General features: G+C 39.2%; 1 protein-coding gene across 1 annotated transcript in view; it reads right to left on the reverse strand.

Moving 5' to 3' along the window:
- Positions 1-16649, reverse strand: part of IGSF10 (immunoglobulin superfamily member 10) — a 23811-nt gene extending 7162 nt beyond the window's left edge. Inside the window, exons 1-4 of the mRNA XM_006926224.1 lie at positions 16456-16649; positions 14984-15113; positions 12321-12711; positions 1-3364 (exon numbers count right to left, since the gene is read on the reverse strand). Of these exons, the coding sequence (XP_006926286.1) occupies positions 1-3364; positions 12321-12711; positions 14984-15113; positions 16456-16649 (4079 nt within the window). The remainder of the gene's footprint in view (positions 3365-12320; positions 12712-14983; positions 15114-16455) is intronic.
- Between the last annotated feature and the right edge of the window lie 234 nt (positions 16650-16883).

Consider the following 16883-nt stretch of genomic DNA (forward strand, 5'->3'; position numbering starts at 1 on the left):
TTCCTGTTCTTCTGAGGCTCCTTTTTGTGTTGTACTTTTTGTGTCCTAGGTCTGGCTATTTGGGTTTTATTGATACTGACAGATGCAGGGGCAGTAGGAGGAGTTGTCAGTGTGGCTGTTTGCATTGATATGAAATTTGTACTTGATTCCTTGCTTGAGATACCAGGAAGTGTAGGGTAAACAGGTGGTGGGAAAGGCAGCTCCTTCACTGTGGGAAGACTCATAGGATTGTGTGTTTCGATGCTACTGTGGTGAGTTGTAGCCAGTGTTACAGATGGAATTTGCACCACATTTGCTGAGTGTTTTGTGAAGGGGAAGGGGGAAACTTTATCTGTGGGTAAAGCTGTAGATATTTTAGGAAGCACCGTGGCTGTGCTTTTTTGTGAACCAAATTTATGCTGATTCTTTAATCTCTCTGTTTGGATATAGTTATTTCCAAACATCTGATGCCAAGGAATTTTCTTTCTTGAAAATGTTGTAATGGCTATAGTAGTAGGCAGAGATGTCTTGGTGGTGGGACCTGGAAGTGGAGATATAATCATTGAATCACTTTCAGCTTCACTGATGTTAGACACACTTGGAGAACCAGTATTTCTTATGTGAGTTTTTTCCATAGATACAGATGTTGAGGCATAAGTCATGACTGTACCAATTGGAGTTACTTGGGTACTTTCAGCACTGAAATATTTTATTGTGGGTGTTGTTTTCTCTATATCTACATTTAGTTTGTTCTCAAATAGTAATGATGGATTGTGGACTAGAGTTAGAGACTCTGCTGCTGCGACTCTGGCAATGTCAGCTTTGGGGAGAGTGGTGGGGAAAGAACTTGAGAAAGACAAGGCAGCTGCAGCAGTGGTGAGCCCTTCTCTGGGAGAACAGGATGGACACACTGCGTTGATCTGTGTAGCTGAAAATGCAGTGGTGCTTTCTTTAGAAGACTCCCTGACTGTTGTCTTCACAAAACCATATCTATGCCGTCGGAGAACTGGAGTCCTATATGAACTGATAAATTGTCCCCTGCCCCAAACTTTCCTCCTCTTTCCAAAGCGTCTGGACAGTGGGATGCTAGCTGTACTATTTCTAGGAATCTGTAACCGAGAATGAGCAGCAGTGTGTGGGCCTGAAGGGAGCCTTGAGGTGCCAAGCTTTCGAGGACTGTGAGGATAGAAGTGATTGCTCCTGGGTTCACTGCCTCCTGTTACAGATGTCTGATGACCATTCATGGTGTTTTCTGATCCTAAGAATATATCAGCTTTGCCGTTAGCACTACTAAGTATTTTGGTATTGACATCTTCAATCACAGTTCCCACTGTTATTGTGGGTGTACTTTGCAAATGCTCTCTTCTCTCGATGCCATCAGCATCCTGAAACTGAGTTGTTTCCGGTAGCAGAGGAAAGATAGTGGTTAAATTTTGGTTGTTTGTGCCTTGCATTTTGCTTGATGTAGTTGAGTTTAAGTACTTTGACTGGGCTATAGTTTTAGTAGTAGTAGATAGTTTGAAACCTATTGTCTTTTCAGGTGGTAGCATTTGTGGACTCATAATTGGGGAGACTTCGATACCAGACATTATACTTGTCACAGGGCTATCAGACCTTTTTCTGGAACTGGCAGTCATTGTCCTTGCCAGAACATTGGGAACTTCTGTTGCCAGGGCCATAAATTCCTCATCTGGAGAGAACATGCCTGAAGAGTCTACCTCCTCACCAGGTATTTTCAGGAGTTGGGTGACAAGTGGAGGTGGCCTTGCTGTAGTATTTTCTCGCTTCTCTGGCATAGTATTCTTTTTAACTTTCTCCAGAAGTGCCGCCCAGTGTCGCGGATCAATCCTCCGAGCAGAGGAAGGGAACTGCCTCCTATGCTCCTTAAAACGTCGATTTGTTGACTCTCCATGCCGCCGGTGTATTAACTCCCGATAGCTATGCTTCTTACTTATGCTCGAGACTTGTTTTCCAGCCTCACCTGCCATTGGAACAGATGTTGGGAGCTGTGCAGCTGGTGGGTCCCTAAGGTGAACAGTGGGATTGGACTCATCAAGTCCAGATCCATCTGTTTCTACATTATGCTCCACTGGCCTTGGCCCTTTTATTTCAACTGAAACTTGGTTAATCAAAAGGTCGACCCCCAGTGGGTTGGCTGCAACACAGCAATAATGACCCTGGTCTTTTTGGGTGACCTGTAATATTCTTAGTGTGCCATTATTAAAAATCTGCTTCTCTCTTGAGGACTGATAGAGCACAGTGTTTCCTGGAAGGACCCAGCTAACAGAGGCATCTGGGATACCAGTAGAATGGCATGGAAGGTCAAGTGTTTCACCAAGAAAAACGGTATGATGAGCCCCATTTTTGTGATAGGATTCTATATAGGGCTCTACCACAGTAATCCTATAGGTGAGAATATCTGCATCATCATAATTGGTACTTATGCAGTGGTATATACCTGTGTCAAAACTATCAGCCATCTGGAGTTCCAGTTTTCCACTCTTGTCTATTAATATTCGTCCATCCTCACTAACATAAGGAGCTCTCACTTTACTCCCATCAGCTAGAAGCCATTCCAAATGTGGGATGGGGTCTCCTTGGCCTGGGCAGTCTAAGTCAATGGTCCCACCAACCAAAACAGTACGTTCTAGCTTAGAATTATTATCCCTGGAAATCATGGTCCATTTGTGTTTCACTGGCCTTATCTCTTCCCTTGGTAAAGTGACTTGAGCATCACTGGAGTAGTGGATCTGCAATGTACTGAGTGTGGTAACAGTTCTGTTTAGCTGTAAGGAAATTCGGTCTTGCATTAACCAAGGGGGATCTGCTCTGAGAGCAGCCTCTATGTTGGTAAAGATGTCTTCGGGCTTAGGAGCTACCTGTTTATATTTGTAGCAAAGTTGTGGTGTTTTACTGAGCATGTGGCTTCTTTCTAGTATCAGAGGAGAGTCACTGTACAAAGCCAGAATTTGCCACACTGGCTGAATGTGACCGTAATCTATGTTACACATCAGAAATGTGGAAAATGATGTATTTAGCACAATATAGTCATTATTTTCTTCAGTGAATGCAATGGATGATGTACTTGAAGGCTTTTGAATACTGCAGACCATGTTAGCTTCATTTCCAGACTGGTCTGTCATATTCAAAATGAGGGAGCCAAAGGGTGCCATGAAGTCTTGGGGAGAGATGGATACAGAACCACCGTCTTCCAGAATGGTCAGGCTCTTCAGTTTCAAAGATGAGTCAATGGTTGGCTTGACACACAGGAAACCTGCAGCTGGGACCATTGCTAAGGGCTTGCCTTCATAGGTCCTGGGGTTCATGCAAAGTGGACATTGCTGAGGACTTGAGGGACTTCTGTCTTTTTTGCATTTTATTATATCTAGGAAAAATGACAACTGAATTATTGCCAATTGTGGCCTCTTTATGAATTAAGAGCATTTTGAAAAAAATAGCTTTTACTATAATTTGAAACAATTATTTGAAATTTTAGTGTTTAATAGAAAGTTTCTTACTTTTTTTGTCTTTGGGTTGATTTCTAAAAAATGTATTGTTTATATATTCTGTCATATTCATAGACGCAAAGATTTTGTTTTGTTTACTGTTGTATTTCCCATGCCTAACAAGTGTCTGATATATAGATGCTACTCAGTAAATATCGGTTGTACAAATAGTTTCCTTATCTGGGGAAACAAAATGATATGCTTATGTTTGTTAGTTTTTTTATTAACAGTAGTTTAGTTCTATTTGCTCGTTTTAATGTTTTACGAGTTCTAGAACTTCATTGTTCTTTAAAAGATAATTTGATTGATAAATTATCATTCATAAGCCCTTGGATATCATTAAAAATCCAAGTCACTTTCCATTATCCAAAAGAACAATGATTAAGCTACAAAGTTTCTTGGCCTGGTCTAGCTTAGTAGTAATAGGAATGAAGAGAAATAGATGGTTGCAGGAGATGACGAAGCGGGTAGAACCAATCAGTAGTTGAGAATTTGGTCAAACATGGACAGTGATTGAGTGGAAGAGTGAAGAAAGACACAGTATGACATTGGTAACTGGATTAATTGAGGTAGGCATAGACTTATTGGAGGAGGATCAGGTTTAATGAGGAGAGAGAACATTGTACCCAAACAGTGGGACAGCCCTTTAAAGGTCTGACATTTTGGTGAAATCCAAAGCCTGAAAGTTTTGCAGCACTAGGATCAGCCTAAACCTTTCCAAATAATAGAAGCCGCCTCTTTCAGATATTTGAACATCACATACTTGGTCATTTAAAAAGAATGCTCTGGTGACCTATTTAAAATGGCTGGTCACTGAGCTTCTGGTCAAGATGGTGGATAGGAAAATGCTGTGCTCGCCTCCTTGCATAACTGCATCAAAATTACAGCTAAACTACAGAACAACCATTCATGAGAACTGCCTGAAGACGAACTGAACCAAAGAAGCCACTGGTAGGAGGGGTGGAGATGCAGAATGGGCAGGCTCCACACTCACCTGTGGCGGTTAAGAATCGGGAGGGATATCACAGCAGCAGAGCCCCCCTTGAAGAGTGAGGGGTCCCAGCCCCACACAGGGCTCCCCAGCCCGGGGTTCCAGGGCCAGGAAGAGAAGTCCCCATAATTTTTGGCTGTGAAAACCAGCAGAGATTGTGGCTGAATGAGAGAAAAGACGGCTGGAGTCCCACGCATTCCTCTTAAAGGGTCAGCACACAGACTTACTTGCTGAGGGACTTACTCACTCTGAGCTCCAAAACTGAGGTAACAGCTTGAAAAGTACCAGAGATAAATAGGGAAGAACTGAACTCTCTGCTTCAGGGCAAGGGCTAGAAGAGCAGTTTTCTATAAGACAGAAGTGCTGGAAGATGTCGTTGTTCCTTTGTTGAGTCCTCCCCACACACAGGCACAGGTGGCTACCATATCTGAGTCTCCATCAACCTGGCTTAAGACCTTTCACCTGCTGTGGTGATTCCCTGAGACCCCGACCCCATCCAACTTACAAGCCTACCAAAGCCACTTCCTGTGGCTTTTCCATACAAACATTCTGTCTCAGTTCATGCTACAGACTTTCCTAAAATCTCTCAAAGGTTCACAAACCCCAAACAAGCAACATTTAGCCTCAGTGTGCCTCGTACCTCTTGCTCAGTGGCCTCAAGATCAGTACTAGTGGCAGCCATCCTCGATTCACTGCTTAGCCTCTCTCAGGCACCTTCAAGTCCAGCACAAGCAGCAACCAACTACAGATCACTTTGTAGCTCTTACTAGGTGGCCCCGGCTAGGCACATGCAGTGGCTAACCTTGGCCTGCACCAGAGCCCCTCCCAGAAGGCCCCAGAATGAACACACCCTGTGGCCAGCTCCAGACAATACCAGAGCACTACACAACCCCCTACACAAATGATACATCCACAGAGCAGACTGGGCAGGCACCAGAGCCCTGCTAAAGTGAGTCCTGCTCCATAAAGTCAGTCCTTCACACAGCTCTTCTGCTATAGACATGGCCATTCCTTGTAGCTAGTCAGCCTGAGGGTCAATATTCCCACTGATGTGCCACCAGCAATCAAGGCTCAACTACAACATGAGGGCACACATGACCCATACAAGGGACAAACCTGGAGCACCCAGCTTAGGTGACCAGGGAGACTGCAACACAGAGCCCCACTGGACATCTACTATATAAGGCCACTTTGCTAAGATGGGGAGACATAGCAAATCTACCTAATACATAGAAACAAACAGAGAGTTAGCCAAAATGAAGATACAAAGCAACATGTCCAAAATGAAAGGAAAGAATAGAACACCAGAAAAATTAAACAAAATGGAGACAAGCAATCTACCAGATGCAGAGTTGAAAACACTGGTTATTAGAATGCACAATGAACTTAAGGAAAGAGTAGATGAACTCAGTGAAAACTTTAACAAAGAAATAGGAAACATACAGATGGAGAGAAAACATAAAAAAAGAATCAGTCAGAAATGAAGAATACATTAGAGGGAATCAAAAGTAGATTAGGCGAAGCAGAAGATCGAATTAATGATTTGGCAAATGAGGTAGCAGAAAACACCCAATTAGAACAGCAACAAGAAAAAAAAGGATTAAAAAAATGAGAATAGTTTAAGGGGCCTCTGGGACAACATCGAGCAAATCAACATTTAATCATAGGGATACCAGAAAGAGAAGAGACAGAGCAAAGAATTGAAAACCTATTTGAAGAAATAATGACTGAAAACTTCCCTACCCTGGCAAAAGACATAGATATATAAGTTCCGGAAGTACAGAGAGTCTCAAAGAAGATGATCCCAAAGAGGCCCCACACCAAGAAACATCATATTTAAAATGTCAAAAGTTGAAGACCGAAAATCTCAAAAGAAGCAAGAGAAAAGCAGTTACTTACCTCCGGGGGAGCTCCCATAAGACTATCAGCTGATTTCTCAACAGAATCTTTGCAGGGCAGAAGAGACTGGCACAAAATATTCAAAGTAATAAAAAGCAAGGACCTACAACCAAGATTACTACTCAATAAGACTATCATTTAAATCAAATGACAGATAAAAAGTTCTCAGACAAGAATAAGCCAAAGGAGTTTTTCACCACCAAACCAGTATTACAAGGAATGTTAAAGAGTCTTATTTAAGAAGGAAAAGGGGAAAAAATGAAAAAATAATAGTAATAAATTGGCAATAACTACATACCTATTAAGAATTACTTTAGATGTAAATGGATAAAGGCTCCAATCAAAAGGGTAGCTGAATGGATAAGAAAAGAATATGTTGCCTACAAGAGATCTACTTCAGATCAAAAGACACAAACTGAAAAGTAAAGGTATAGAAAAAGATATTTTATGAAAATCAAAATAAAAAAAGCTGGGGCAGCAATACTTATATCAGATAAAATAGACATTAAAACAAAGGCAATAGCAAGAGATAAAGAAGGACCCAGCAATTCTACTTATGGGTATTTATCCAAATAAACCCAAAATACTAATTTGAAAAGATATATGCACCCCTATGTTCATTGCAGCATTAGTTATAATCGCCAAGAGATAGAAGCAACCTAAGTATCTATTGATAGATGAACGGATAAAGAAGATATGGTACATATATACAATGGAATATTACTCAGCCATAAAAAAGAGTGAAATCTTGCCGTTTGTGACAGCATGGATGGACCTAGAGTGTATTTTGCTAAGTGAAATAAGTCAGAGAAAGACAAATACCATATGATTTCACTTATATGTGGAATCTGCAGAACATTCTATGAACAAACAAAACAGAAACAAACTCATAGATAGAATAAACTGCTGGTTGCCAGATGGGAGGGGGTGGGAAGATGGGTGAAAAACAGGAAAGGATTAAGATGTGCAAATTGGCAGTAATAAAAACAGCCATGGGGATATAAAATACAGCATAAGGAATATAATCAATAACATTGTAATAACTGTGTATGGTGTCAGGTGCTAGAGTTATTGGGATGATCACTTTGTAAGTTATATAAATGTCTAATCACCATGTTGTACACCTGAAACTAATATATTATATACCAGGTGTAACTGAAAAATAAAATTATTTAAAAAATTAAAAAATGGTCACTGAAATACTTGGTAAGAGGTATAAAGTTTTACTTTACTCTAAATGCAGCAGCTGGGGACTTGCACACTGTTCCATGCAGTAACTCCCATATCATGCATTGGACAGAGCATGTTAAAGTAGCACTGTAGTTCTCAGAAGATCTTATTTGCCAGAGTGACTGGACAGAGTCATGTCACCTTCCCACATGTGTGCAGTACCCCTCAAAGGCTTAAGAAAGTCCCTCTGACCAAGGACTTCAAATGCTTCAGTATGTACTTTGCTATGACAGGTAATGCCACATAGATCTGCCCATTCAGCTTTCTTCAGCAAATTTTAGTCTAAACCTATGCAGAGGAGTAGCTGGCAAGCCTGCAAACTTTTGAGCACTCACAAGGGCCTCTTCTTAGTCCCCCACTTAACCAACCAGCTGTGACCCTTTCCGTACTTATCAGTACCCAGGGCTCAGAACCCTCCCACTACAGCAGAGAACAGGGCAAACTTCTGGCTTAATTAAACTTTGTCACAGAATTATGTTCATATCTTGATATGCTTATTGCTAGCATGTGGACCAGAGTTAGCGGACCCTGGCCATCAGATATTTTGCCTCAGATGCAAATCTGATCATGTCAGTTCCACTCCTTCTACACTCTAGGTTCCAGTCACACAGAAATACTTTACATTCCTCAACTCTGCCATGCCCTATCAGGCTCTAGTATGTGCTGTTGTTTCTACTTCCCATACTCTTGCTGTCTGACACACTTTCTTCTATCACTGCCCAACTACTTACATCCTTCAGGGCCCAGCTGGAACAGTACTTCCTCTGGATGGGCTCTCTGCCTTATGTTCTGTTACTTCTCACTTCTCTTATTCTACTCCTCATCACCTACCATTAGAATGACTTGTCTAGTTGTCTTCTTACAAGACTGTAAGCTCCATGCTTGTTCATCTGTATGTCCCCAGGCCTGGCTATTGGATGCTCAGGAAAGACTGTAGGACTGCAGGCAGGCAGGGAGGGAGGGAGGCAGGCTGGCAGACCTAATTCTAAAACCATAGTTCTTCCACATTTTAACTTATAAATTGAGATACATCTTACAATTGAAAGGGTTTTATAGCAGCAGCTGAACAGCTGGCAGTCTTGATAGAGCTACCACTTCCTGCACATACACAAACACTGTCACAGCTATTTATTTTCTCTTCAATTGAGTTGCATGCACTGCTGGTAATACACATATTAAATTTGCCACTTCAAATGTTTTCATTAAGATTATACTACGCTTTGGCATTAAAACAAGAAGTTATTACGTATGTAGAAAGGCATAGAAAAAGCAGCCACACATAAATTTAACAAAAATTTTTGAGGCCCTATGATGTTCTAGCCATAATCTACGTGCCTCTGAGGGTAGACAGATTAGACATAGGAAAGGCAATGGGCAAGTAATACTAATAAGTATTATAAAATGTTATTCATTCAAGAACAAAATAATGAGCAAACCGGAAGTGGTGAAATTATTCTGACATGGATGGGGCGGGTGGAGGAGCAACCAGGTTTCCCAGAAAGGGTGAGCACTGAGCAGAATTTGCTGGCTGGCTGGGAGCCCATCAGCCAGAAAAGGAAAGAAAGCACTCCAGGCAGAGAAGCAGCAGACATGGGGTGGGAAAACAGCGTTAGGTGTGTCTGGGATGGGAGGGCAGCTGAGACGTTGGAAAGGAAGAAAATCAGGCTAAAATAGGCAAGGAGCACGCTAGGAAGACCGGCATGCAGGGCTAATGAGTTCAGACTTTGTTCTTTAGGCCGGGCTCAGCAAACTTTTTATGTAAAGGGACATATGGTAAAGATTTTAGGTTTTGTGTACCATAGTTCTCTGACATAACGACTCGATTATACCACTATAACATCGAAGCAGCATTAGATGAAATGTAAAGAACTGGGCATAACTGTGTTCCAATAAACCTCTATTTATATAAGCTTGTTAAGGGGTGGATTTGGCCCATGGGCTACAGTTTACCAATTCCTAGACTCTAGTACATAAAATAACTAATGTCTTAAAATCAGTGGCATATTCCACTTGATGAAATGTTGAGTGCTAACAAAATATATTAGCTTGATTTTATTACCAGAGTATGTAATCAGCAAAATGGAAAGTAGGTTTGACACCTTGTAGGAACTGAACATAGAATCATTTTCTCTCTGGGTATGCAGTTCTCTTCCTGTGGGTGTCATCTTCTTTCTCTTCTTTTTTCGCTGCTATATTTCTCAGATAAGTGTTCTCTATATGCTCACCATCCTCCCCCTATAATCCAGCTAGCAACCACATGAAATCCAGTAGTTCTTTCTCATTTCTCACTCTCCTTTATCTCTCCATGACATTTGAAAGTATTGAGAAACCCCTACTCAATCCCCTACTGCCTTTTAGATGTCTATGAAGCTACACTCTGGTGTGGTCAACTCAAACTCCAACCTATCATTCCCCAGACATGAACCACCATGAGCACTTCCTAACTGGACTCCTCTTTCTCCCCACTCCAGTCTACCCTATCCAATGCTCACAGATCGGAGATCCCTAAAGAGCATCTCATTGGGAAACTGTGTTCAAAATCTTTCACTATAAAATCTTCCTTTTTTTCTACAGGATAAAGTATAGACAATATAGCCCAGTAGTCAGTGCTCCCCTAAGTTGGATTCAAAACACCTTCCAGTCTATACTGACTCCATGCCAGGCAAATTGGGCCATTCACTGCCCTCGTCATGCAACTTATTATATCTGCTTTTATGTACAAAGCAGTTTCTTCATCCCAAACACATTTTAGAAAAAGATCTGGACTTTGAGTTTCTACTTTTCTACTAGCTGTGCGAAATGAGTGGCAATGAAAATAATTATAACACTTATATTTGAGTGCTTACTTTGTGTCATACATTGTGCTAAGCACTTTGTATTATTTTAATTATTCTTTCTCTATTTTTATTCCTATATTACAGGTGAGAAAAACTGAGGCATAAAGGGTCTAAATGACTAGCCCAAGATACCTAACTTTTCAAAGCCTCAGTTTCTTCATCTATAAATTGAGGGTTATTGTGAGGTTTAAAAAGAAAGCACCTTTCACCATGCCAAGCACAAACTGAATACATGCTACCTGTTTCCCTCTCTCTTATCCCTCCTTTTCCCTTCAGTGTATCTTTTATACCCTAGACTAATTTCTCTCCCCTTTATCCAGGGCAGAAGTTAATTTTTACTGACTCTGAGCTCCTATAGAATTAAATCCTCAATATAAGTATTTGATGGTTTTCATTCACAGCTTTATTGTCTTTTTATGTGTTTAGCATACTTACCTTAAAGATTCTAAACTCCTGGATAGCAAACTTGGTGTCTACTGGCCTAAAGTACCTCACGATGTTCAGCTAATGTTTTTTGATAAGCTTTTGACTGGCTAGTTATAATAAATGACTACAATATGTACATATATACATACATATATGATTGTATATATATGCACATGTATATGATTATATATGATTATATATATGTGTGTAATCTACTTATCTATATTTCACAGCAGCAACTTTAAACTTTTTCCACTTTTCTTAAGCTACCAACCTTGACTCCTTGTTAGCACTTTCTTCGGTCACATCTCCTACAACTTCACTAAGGAGGAAAAGCCATCAGATGATGGTTTCCATTTTTTTCTCCACCACACCCAGAAACTCACCTGTCTCTATGCCCAGCTAGTCCTTTTTTTTCCCTATCGCTTAAGGAAAATCTCTCCAGCTATGGCTGGATCTTGTGCCCCCCAGACTTTTTAAGAAACTTGCTCAATTGATGATCTGCTCTTTCTGCAGTATTGTCACCTTCTCCCTCTCAACAATCTTTTTTCATCTTGAACATGCTCAAATCTCTCTCCTGCTTGAAGAGTCTTGCGTGACTGCACATTTCTACCTGACACCCTTTCCTCCTCCCCTCAAACCAAACCTCTCCAAAGAACTGACTGTGACTCCACCTCCCACTTATCCATCCACACATGGCAGTGCAGTTCCCATCAGTCTTTTCAAAGCAACGACCATCCCTCTTTGCTAACCAAATTAATGGATTTCTTTCAATTATCATCTTAAGGACTTAATTCATTTAATTATTTAATCAGATTTTAATAATTAGTAGTATAATTAGTTGTTTGCCCATTTCCTCACAAGAATGTAAGGTCCACGAAGGCACAGACCTTAATCTGTTTTGTTCATTTTTGGATCCCTGTATTCTCTGTGGCATCTTGTACATAGGTTTATGATAACTACTTGTTGACTGAATGGATCTTCACTTCTTCATGGTAAATTCTAATTTCCCCATCAGAGCACATTTCACACCCTGATTGTCTGTTTGCTCATCTGTAATCCTCTAGAAGCCTCGTTAGAGCAGAGACATTGACCTTGGTATTTCCATCACCTAATATAGAACCCTGAATAGAGCTCCAAAACATGTGTTTTGACTGAAGGAAGATAAGAAGAGGGAAGGGTTTTTATGACTCATGGTAAATAGGGAAAAATAACACACACATCTCTTATTCCCCAATTTTGCCAAAAGCCAGTAATGATTGATAGTTGACCTTTGAAAAAATGAACGATTAGTTCATTAAAGAATCAAGAGAATTAGTTATCACTGAATTATTATTTAGACTTCATTTTTTTTTCTAGCTAAATTACCTTAGCTTCCCCCCTTACTGATAAAACTCCTTCAGGCAGGTTTCTTCTATTACGTAAAGACAAAGAAATAAACAGTACAGATACCTGGCTTCTCTTGTATCCAGTCAGACAACCATTTTAAATGACAGTCGCAGGTCCAGGGGTTCCCATGAAGATAAAGGCTTTCCAAATCAGGCATATACGAGACCATCTCTTGAGGGAGGGTGCTCAGAAAGTTATCAGACAAGTACAGGTACTTAATGAAAGATATCTTAAATATCTGGAGGTAGCGCAAAGAGACAAATGTATCTGGATGCAGTTTAGTGAGCTGATTTCCTTCCAAGTGCACCAGTCGGAGAAAGGTGAGCCCATAAAAAACCTCTGGGTTTATAAACTCGATATTGTTGTGGTCCATATGCAACCGTGTCAAGTTTCTGAGGCCATAAAACGTGTCCTTCTGAAGTTTACGAACTTTGTTATAGCTCATTTTTAATACCTAAGAATAAAAAGAACACATTTATTTTGTCAAAGGAATTTTTTCAAGAGGGAGAAACATATCAATAAACCACATGTTGAGATTAATAAAATGTAATGTGTGTATCTTGTTTGAGTTCTAATTCAAACAAATTAGTTGCAAATTAAATATGAGAATACCAGGGAAATTAGAACACTGACAAACATTTGAGGATATTAAGAAAGTATTGCTAAAATTGTAAGATATAATAATATTGTGGTTATTTTTAAAAGATTCCTTGAAACTGAGATTATATTGAAGTACTTATAGGTGAAACATGATATTGTAGATTTGTTTTAAAACAATGCAATGAAGTAGAAAAGAGGTAAATGAAGATACAGGTGAAATAATTTGTTATGTGTTGATAACTATTGAAGCTGGGATATGCTGTGCTGCGGTTCATTATATTATTCTACTTTTGTATATAGTTGAAAATTTCCATAATAAGTTTTTTAAGTATCTTCATATTTCGAGTAAATTTAAGATTCCTTGAACCTGAATTTTTCTTAAGAAAAATATTGATTTTAATTTATTCTTCATATTTATAATTGTTTTATTGATATATGATTCTCAAGGCATAAACTTCATTTTTTAAAACGTACAATTCAGTGGTTTTTAGTATATCCATAGAATTGTGCAACCACCTCTACCATTTAATTTTAGAAAATTTTCATCACCCAAAATAAAAACTGATTCTCATTAGCAGTTATTTCCCTCTTCCTCCTAGCCCTAGAAAACCACTAATTTAGTTTGTTTCTATGGATTTGCCTATTCTCGACACTTCATATAAATGGGATCATACAATATGTGGTTTTTTGTGTCTAGCTTTTTACAATTAGCCTAATGTTTTCAAGACCCATCCATGTTTAGCATGTATCAGTGCTTCAGTCCTTTTTATTGCTGAATACTATTTCATTACATGTAACATATTTTGTTTATCCATTTACCAGTTAATGAACATTTGAGTGTTTTCCACTTTTTGGCTGTTATGAGTAATATGATTTTAACTGATTTTGAATTGAAATAAACAAATTTTGAATGTTTTAATAGTGTGTGGGTATTCTTCAATTTTTCTCCAGTTACTTAAATAAAGATACTCTCTCTCCCCAAAAATAAAAGAAAAATAAACGCTAGTAAAAACAATGCTTTCTCATCATTTTTTCCTGATTTGACCTAATCTGTCATCTCTGTTGACAGTGCTTTTTCGGAACACCAAGTTCCCTAGTAAGAAAAAAAAAAAATTAAATTGGCAATACAGAAGAGCTTTGGCCCCAAATATTACCTGGGAGTGCAATCTCAAACTCAATAGTCCTCAATATCTATTGAAATGCTGGTTGTGAGTTTAAATGGGTGGGGGAATTTCATGAAGGATATGTATTTCATTTAATCCTCTGAACACATACATTCCAAATAAAGCCTGAGTAAGCCAAATCATCAGAATTCCATACCTAGACTGAATTTTATGCCTTTACACAGCACTGGTATGATGTCAAAGGTTCTATACATACTGGCATTTTATCTTTTACAAGGATATTACTGACTTTTTCTATTGTACTCTATCAGGAGCTTTGGGAGATAGTCTTTCTGATTTAAAATCAGACATAGCTGTGCCTTTCCTGAAGAATAGTTTTGTTTTTTATTAATAATTAATAACTTCTGAATTGTAAGTTAGCTTTCAAAAGCCTCAAGTCCTACTTATAGCAGACATACTCATCATACATCTACATTTCTCTGTGCTCCCTTGTTCTTATCCTTAGAGTTGTTTTACCTTTTACTTTCTCACTGGAGTGATAATTCTCACAATATCTGACGTGTTCTTGAAAGTCTCCATAACTTTTTAAAGTTTTTGGAATAAGGCAGCATGTAAATAAATAAGTAAAATGAAACTAAAAAAGTATATTGCTATATAGAAAGCTAACTTCTGTCTAAGATAGCAATTTATTTTTAGGAACCACATTCAGTTCCCAGATGAATATGACTAGAATTAGCCTTTCAGGATTCAATTTTAAAAGTTTTAGTAATCACTGGGCTTTTTTTTTTCCTACTAGCCTGAGGTATGAGAAAACTTAACTCTGAGTTTTTTTTTCTCATTTCCACATGCTGTTGTATTTAAAAAGAAATCAGTTCTTTGACATTCTCCCTTGATGTCTACTAATAATTTACAGAATGTTGATTTTTGGATGCTGTAAGAGCAGGCAGCTTTTGGAGGTATCTCTTACAGCTTTCCCCTGCCCCTCCCCCACACTGGTCTTACCTGCAAGGCCTGCAAATCCGAAAAGGTCTTAGCTGGGATTGTGTGAATACCATTGCTGTGCAGCATCAGTAACTCCAATTTATTTAGGCCAGAAAAATCTGTTTCTGTCAGTTTGACCAAGCTATTGTACCTGAAATAAAAATGTCATTCTAAGCATATGCTAAGCCTGTCAACTATACATGTCAAAGCAAAAACCAACTCACACACACATACACACGCACACACAGCCTGTATGTCTCTCTTATTTTATCTATGCTCTAAGAAGATAATCCAATGCTTGAAATATTATTGAAATTCATCAGATGCCAGAGAAGGTCCACCCTCTACCCAGTCCTTGCAGTCTCCATTACATCTCCTCATTCATATTCCAGGAACATGCCACACTCCCTCTCATTTTCAAACCTTCCTGTATATGCTGTTCCTTCAGGCTGGAAAGCCTTGACTCTAACCCTCTCTATTTGTGAACACTGTTAAGACCTGGCCCATTCTTTTGTAACGGGTCTCCACTCTCTCAGGGGGAATTCATCATTATAAAATAGTAGTTAAGAAACCTGGGCTCTGAAGCCAATTCGTTTGGCCATGATTATGAAATCAGACACTTAGTGGTAAGACCATGAATAAAATCAGTAACCTTTCTGTGCGCGTTTTCTTATCTACAAAATGCAAAGAATAGAACCTACTCCAAAGAGGTTATGGGGATTAAACGAATAAATATCTGAAGAGTGCTTAGCTCAATGCCAGGACATAGTAAGCACACAATTAATGTTAGCTATTATTAGTAGTGTTTGTTTCCTTTGCTTTATTATGATTCTTATTAAATCGTACTCATTGTATATCTGTCTTCTCCCCTAGCTTCTAGAAGGGAATAATATCTTACTCATTGTATCTCCGGTACCATCCAATGTGTTTGGCACAGTAGGTGCTCGCTTATGTCAAATAAATGATATTAAATTCAACTACACATATGTTCAGATACACAGTTTTTTATGAACCTTTAAAGTATAGTCACATTCTGGTATATTTAATTAGGTATACATTTTTTAAAGCATTTTGAATAAGTCAGTTTTCATGGAAAAAAGTCCAAGAGCCTTAAAAAAAGATCTACCCGACTTTTCACACATATCTTTTAGGTGTAGGAGGACATTTCTAGTTGTTCTGTCTTCTCTTACTAATATACTATAACCCTAATTCTATACATGAGCTATCTTACTTTCCAGCACAAATGTAGCCAGAATAAAGCTTTTCTACAGTCATGGGCCTCAACCTACACAGAGTGACTTCAGGTTCTGGAAGAACTTTCTCCCTGCAAAAGTTTACAAGGAAAAATTTTCTTATTGCTCTAACAAACTTAAGACGCACTCATTTCAGAAGAGAAATATTATTGCAATGATTGTGGTTAATCTCCCAAAGTCACAGGTGTTTTAGTGACAATCCCTCTTTGAGAGGGGGACAAGACAATGGCCCCCACGCACCCTAAGTTGATACGTTCCACATTAGGCGAGATGCTGTCTGGGATGGAGGTCAGGTACCGAAATGTGCAGTGCACCTCTGTAGGCACATAACAGGCACAGCGACGAGGACAAGCCCGGCCTCCGGGGGTGGCCACCAGGCAGATCACAGCGGAGGAGACCAGCAAGCAGGTGATTCCTCTGCCTTTCACTTCCATCCTGAAAAAACATCACACCTCAGAGTTACAACTATAGTTTTCTCAAAGTCCCAGTCCAACCACACACAATAACTCTGGTAATCTTGGAGATGTTCCTGAAGGCTCATAAATAGCCAATTTTGTTCATAACTTTTATGGTAAAATTTAGCCTGTACAAAGAAAGCCCTAGTGTGTGACGTCCTTACATAGAGCTTTGTGATCAACTGGGATATTTATTGTTGTGAAGAACTTTTC

This window comes from Pteropus alecto, unplaced genomic scaffold (genome assembly GCF_000325575.1).
Source record: "Pteropus alecto unplaced genomic scaffold, ASM32557v1 scaffold239, whole genome shotgun sequence".
NCBI lineage: Eukaryota > Metazoa > Chordata > Mammalia > Chiroptera > Pteropodidae > Pteropus > Pteropus alecto.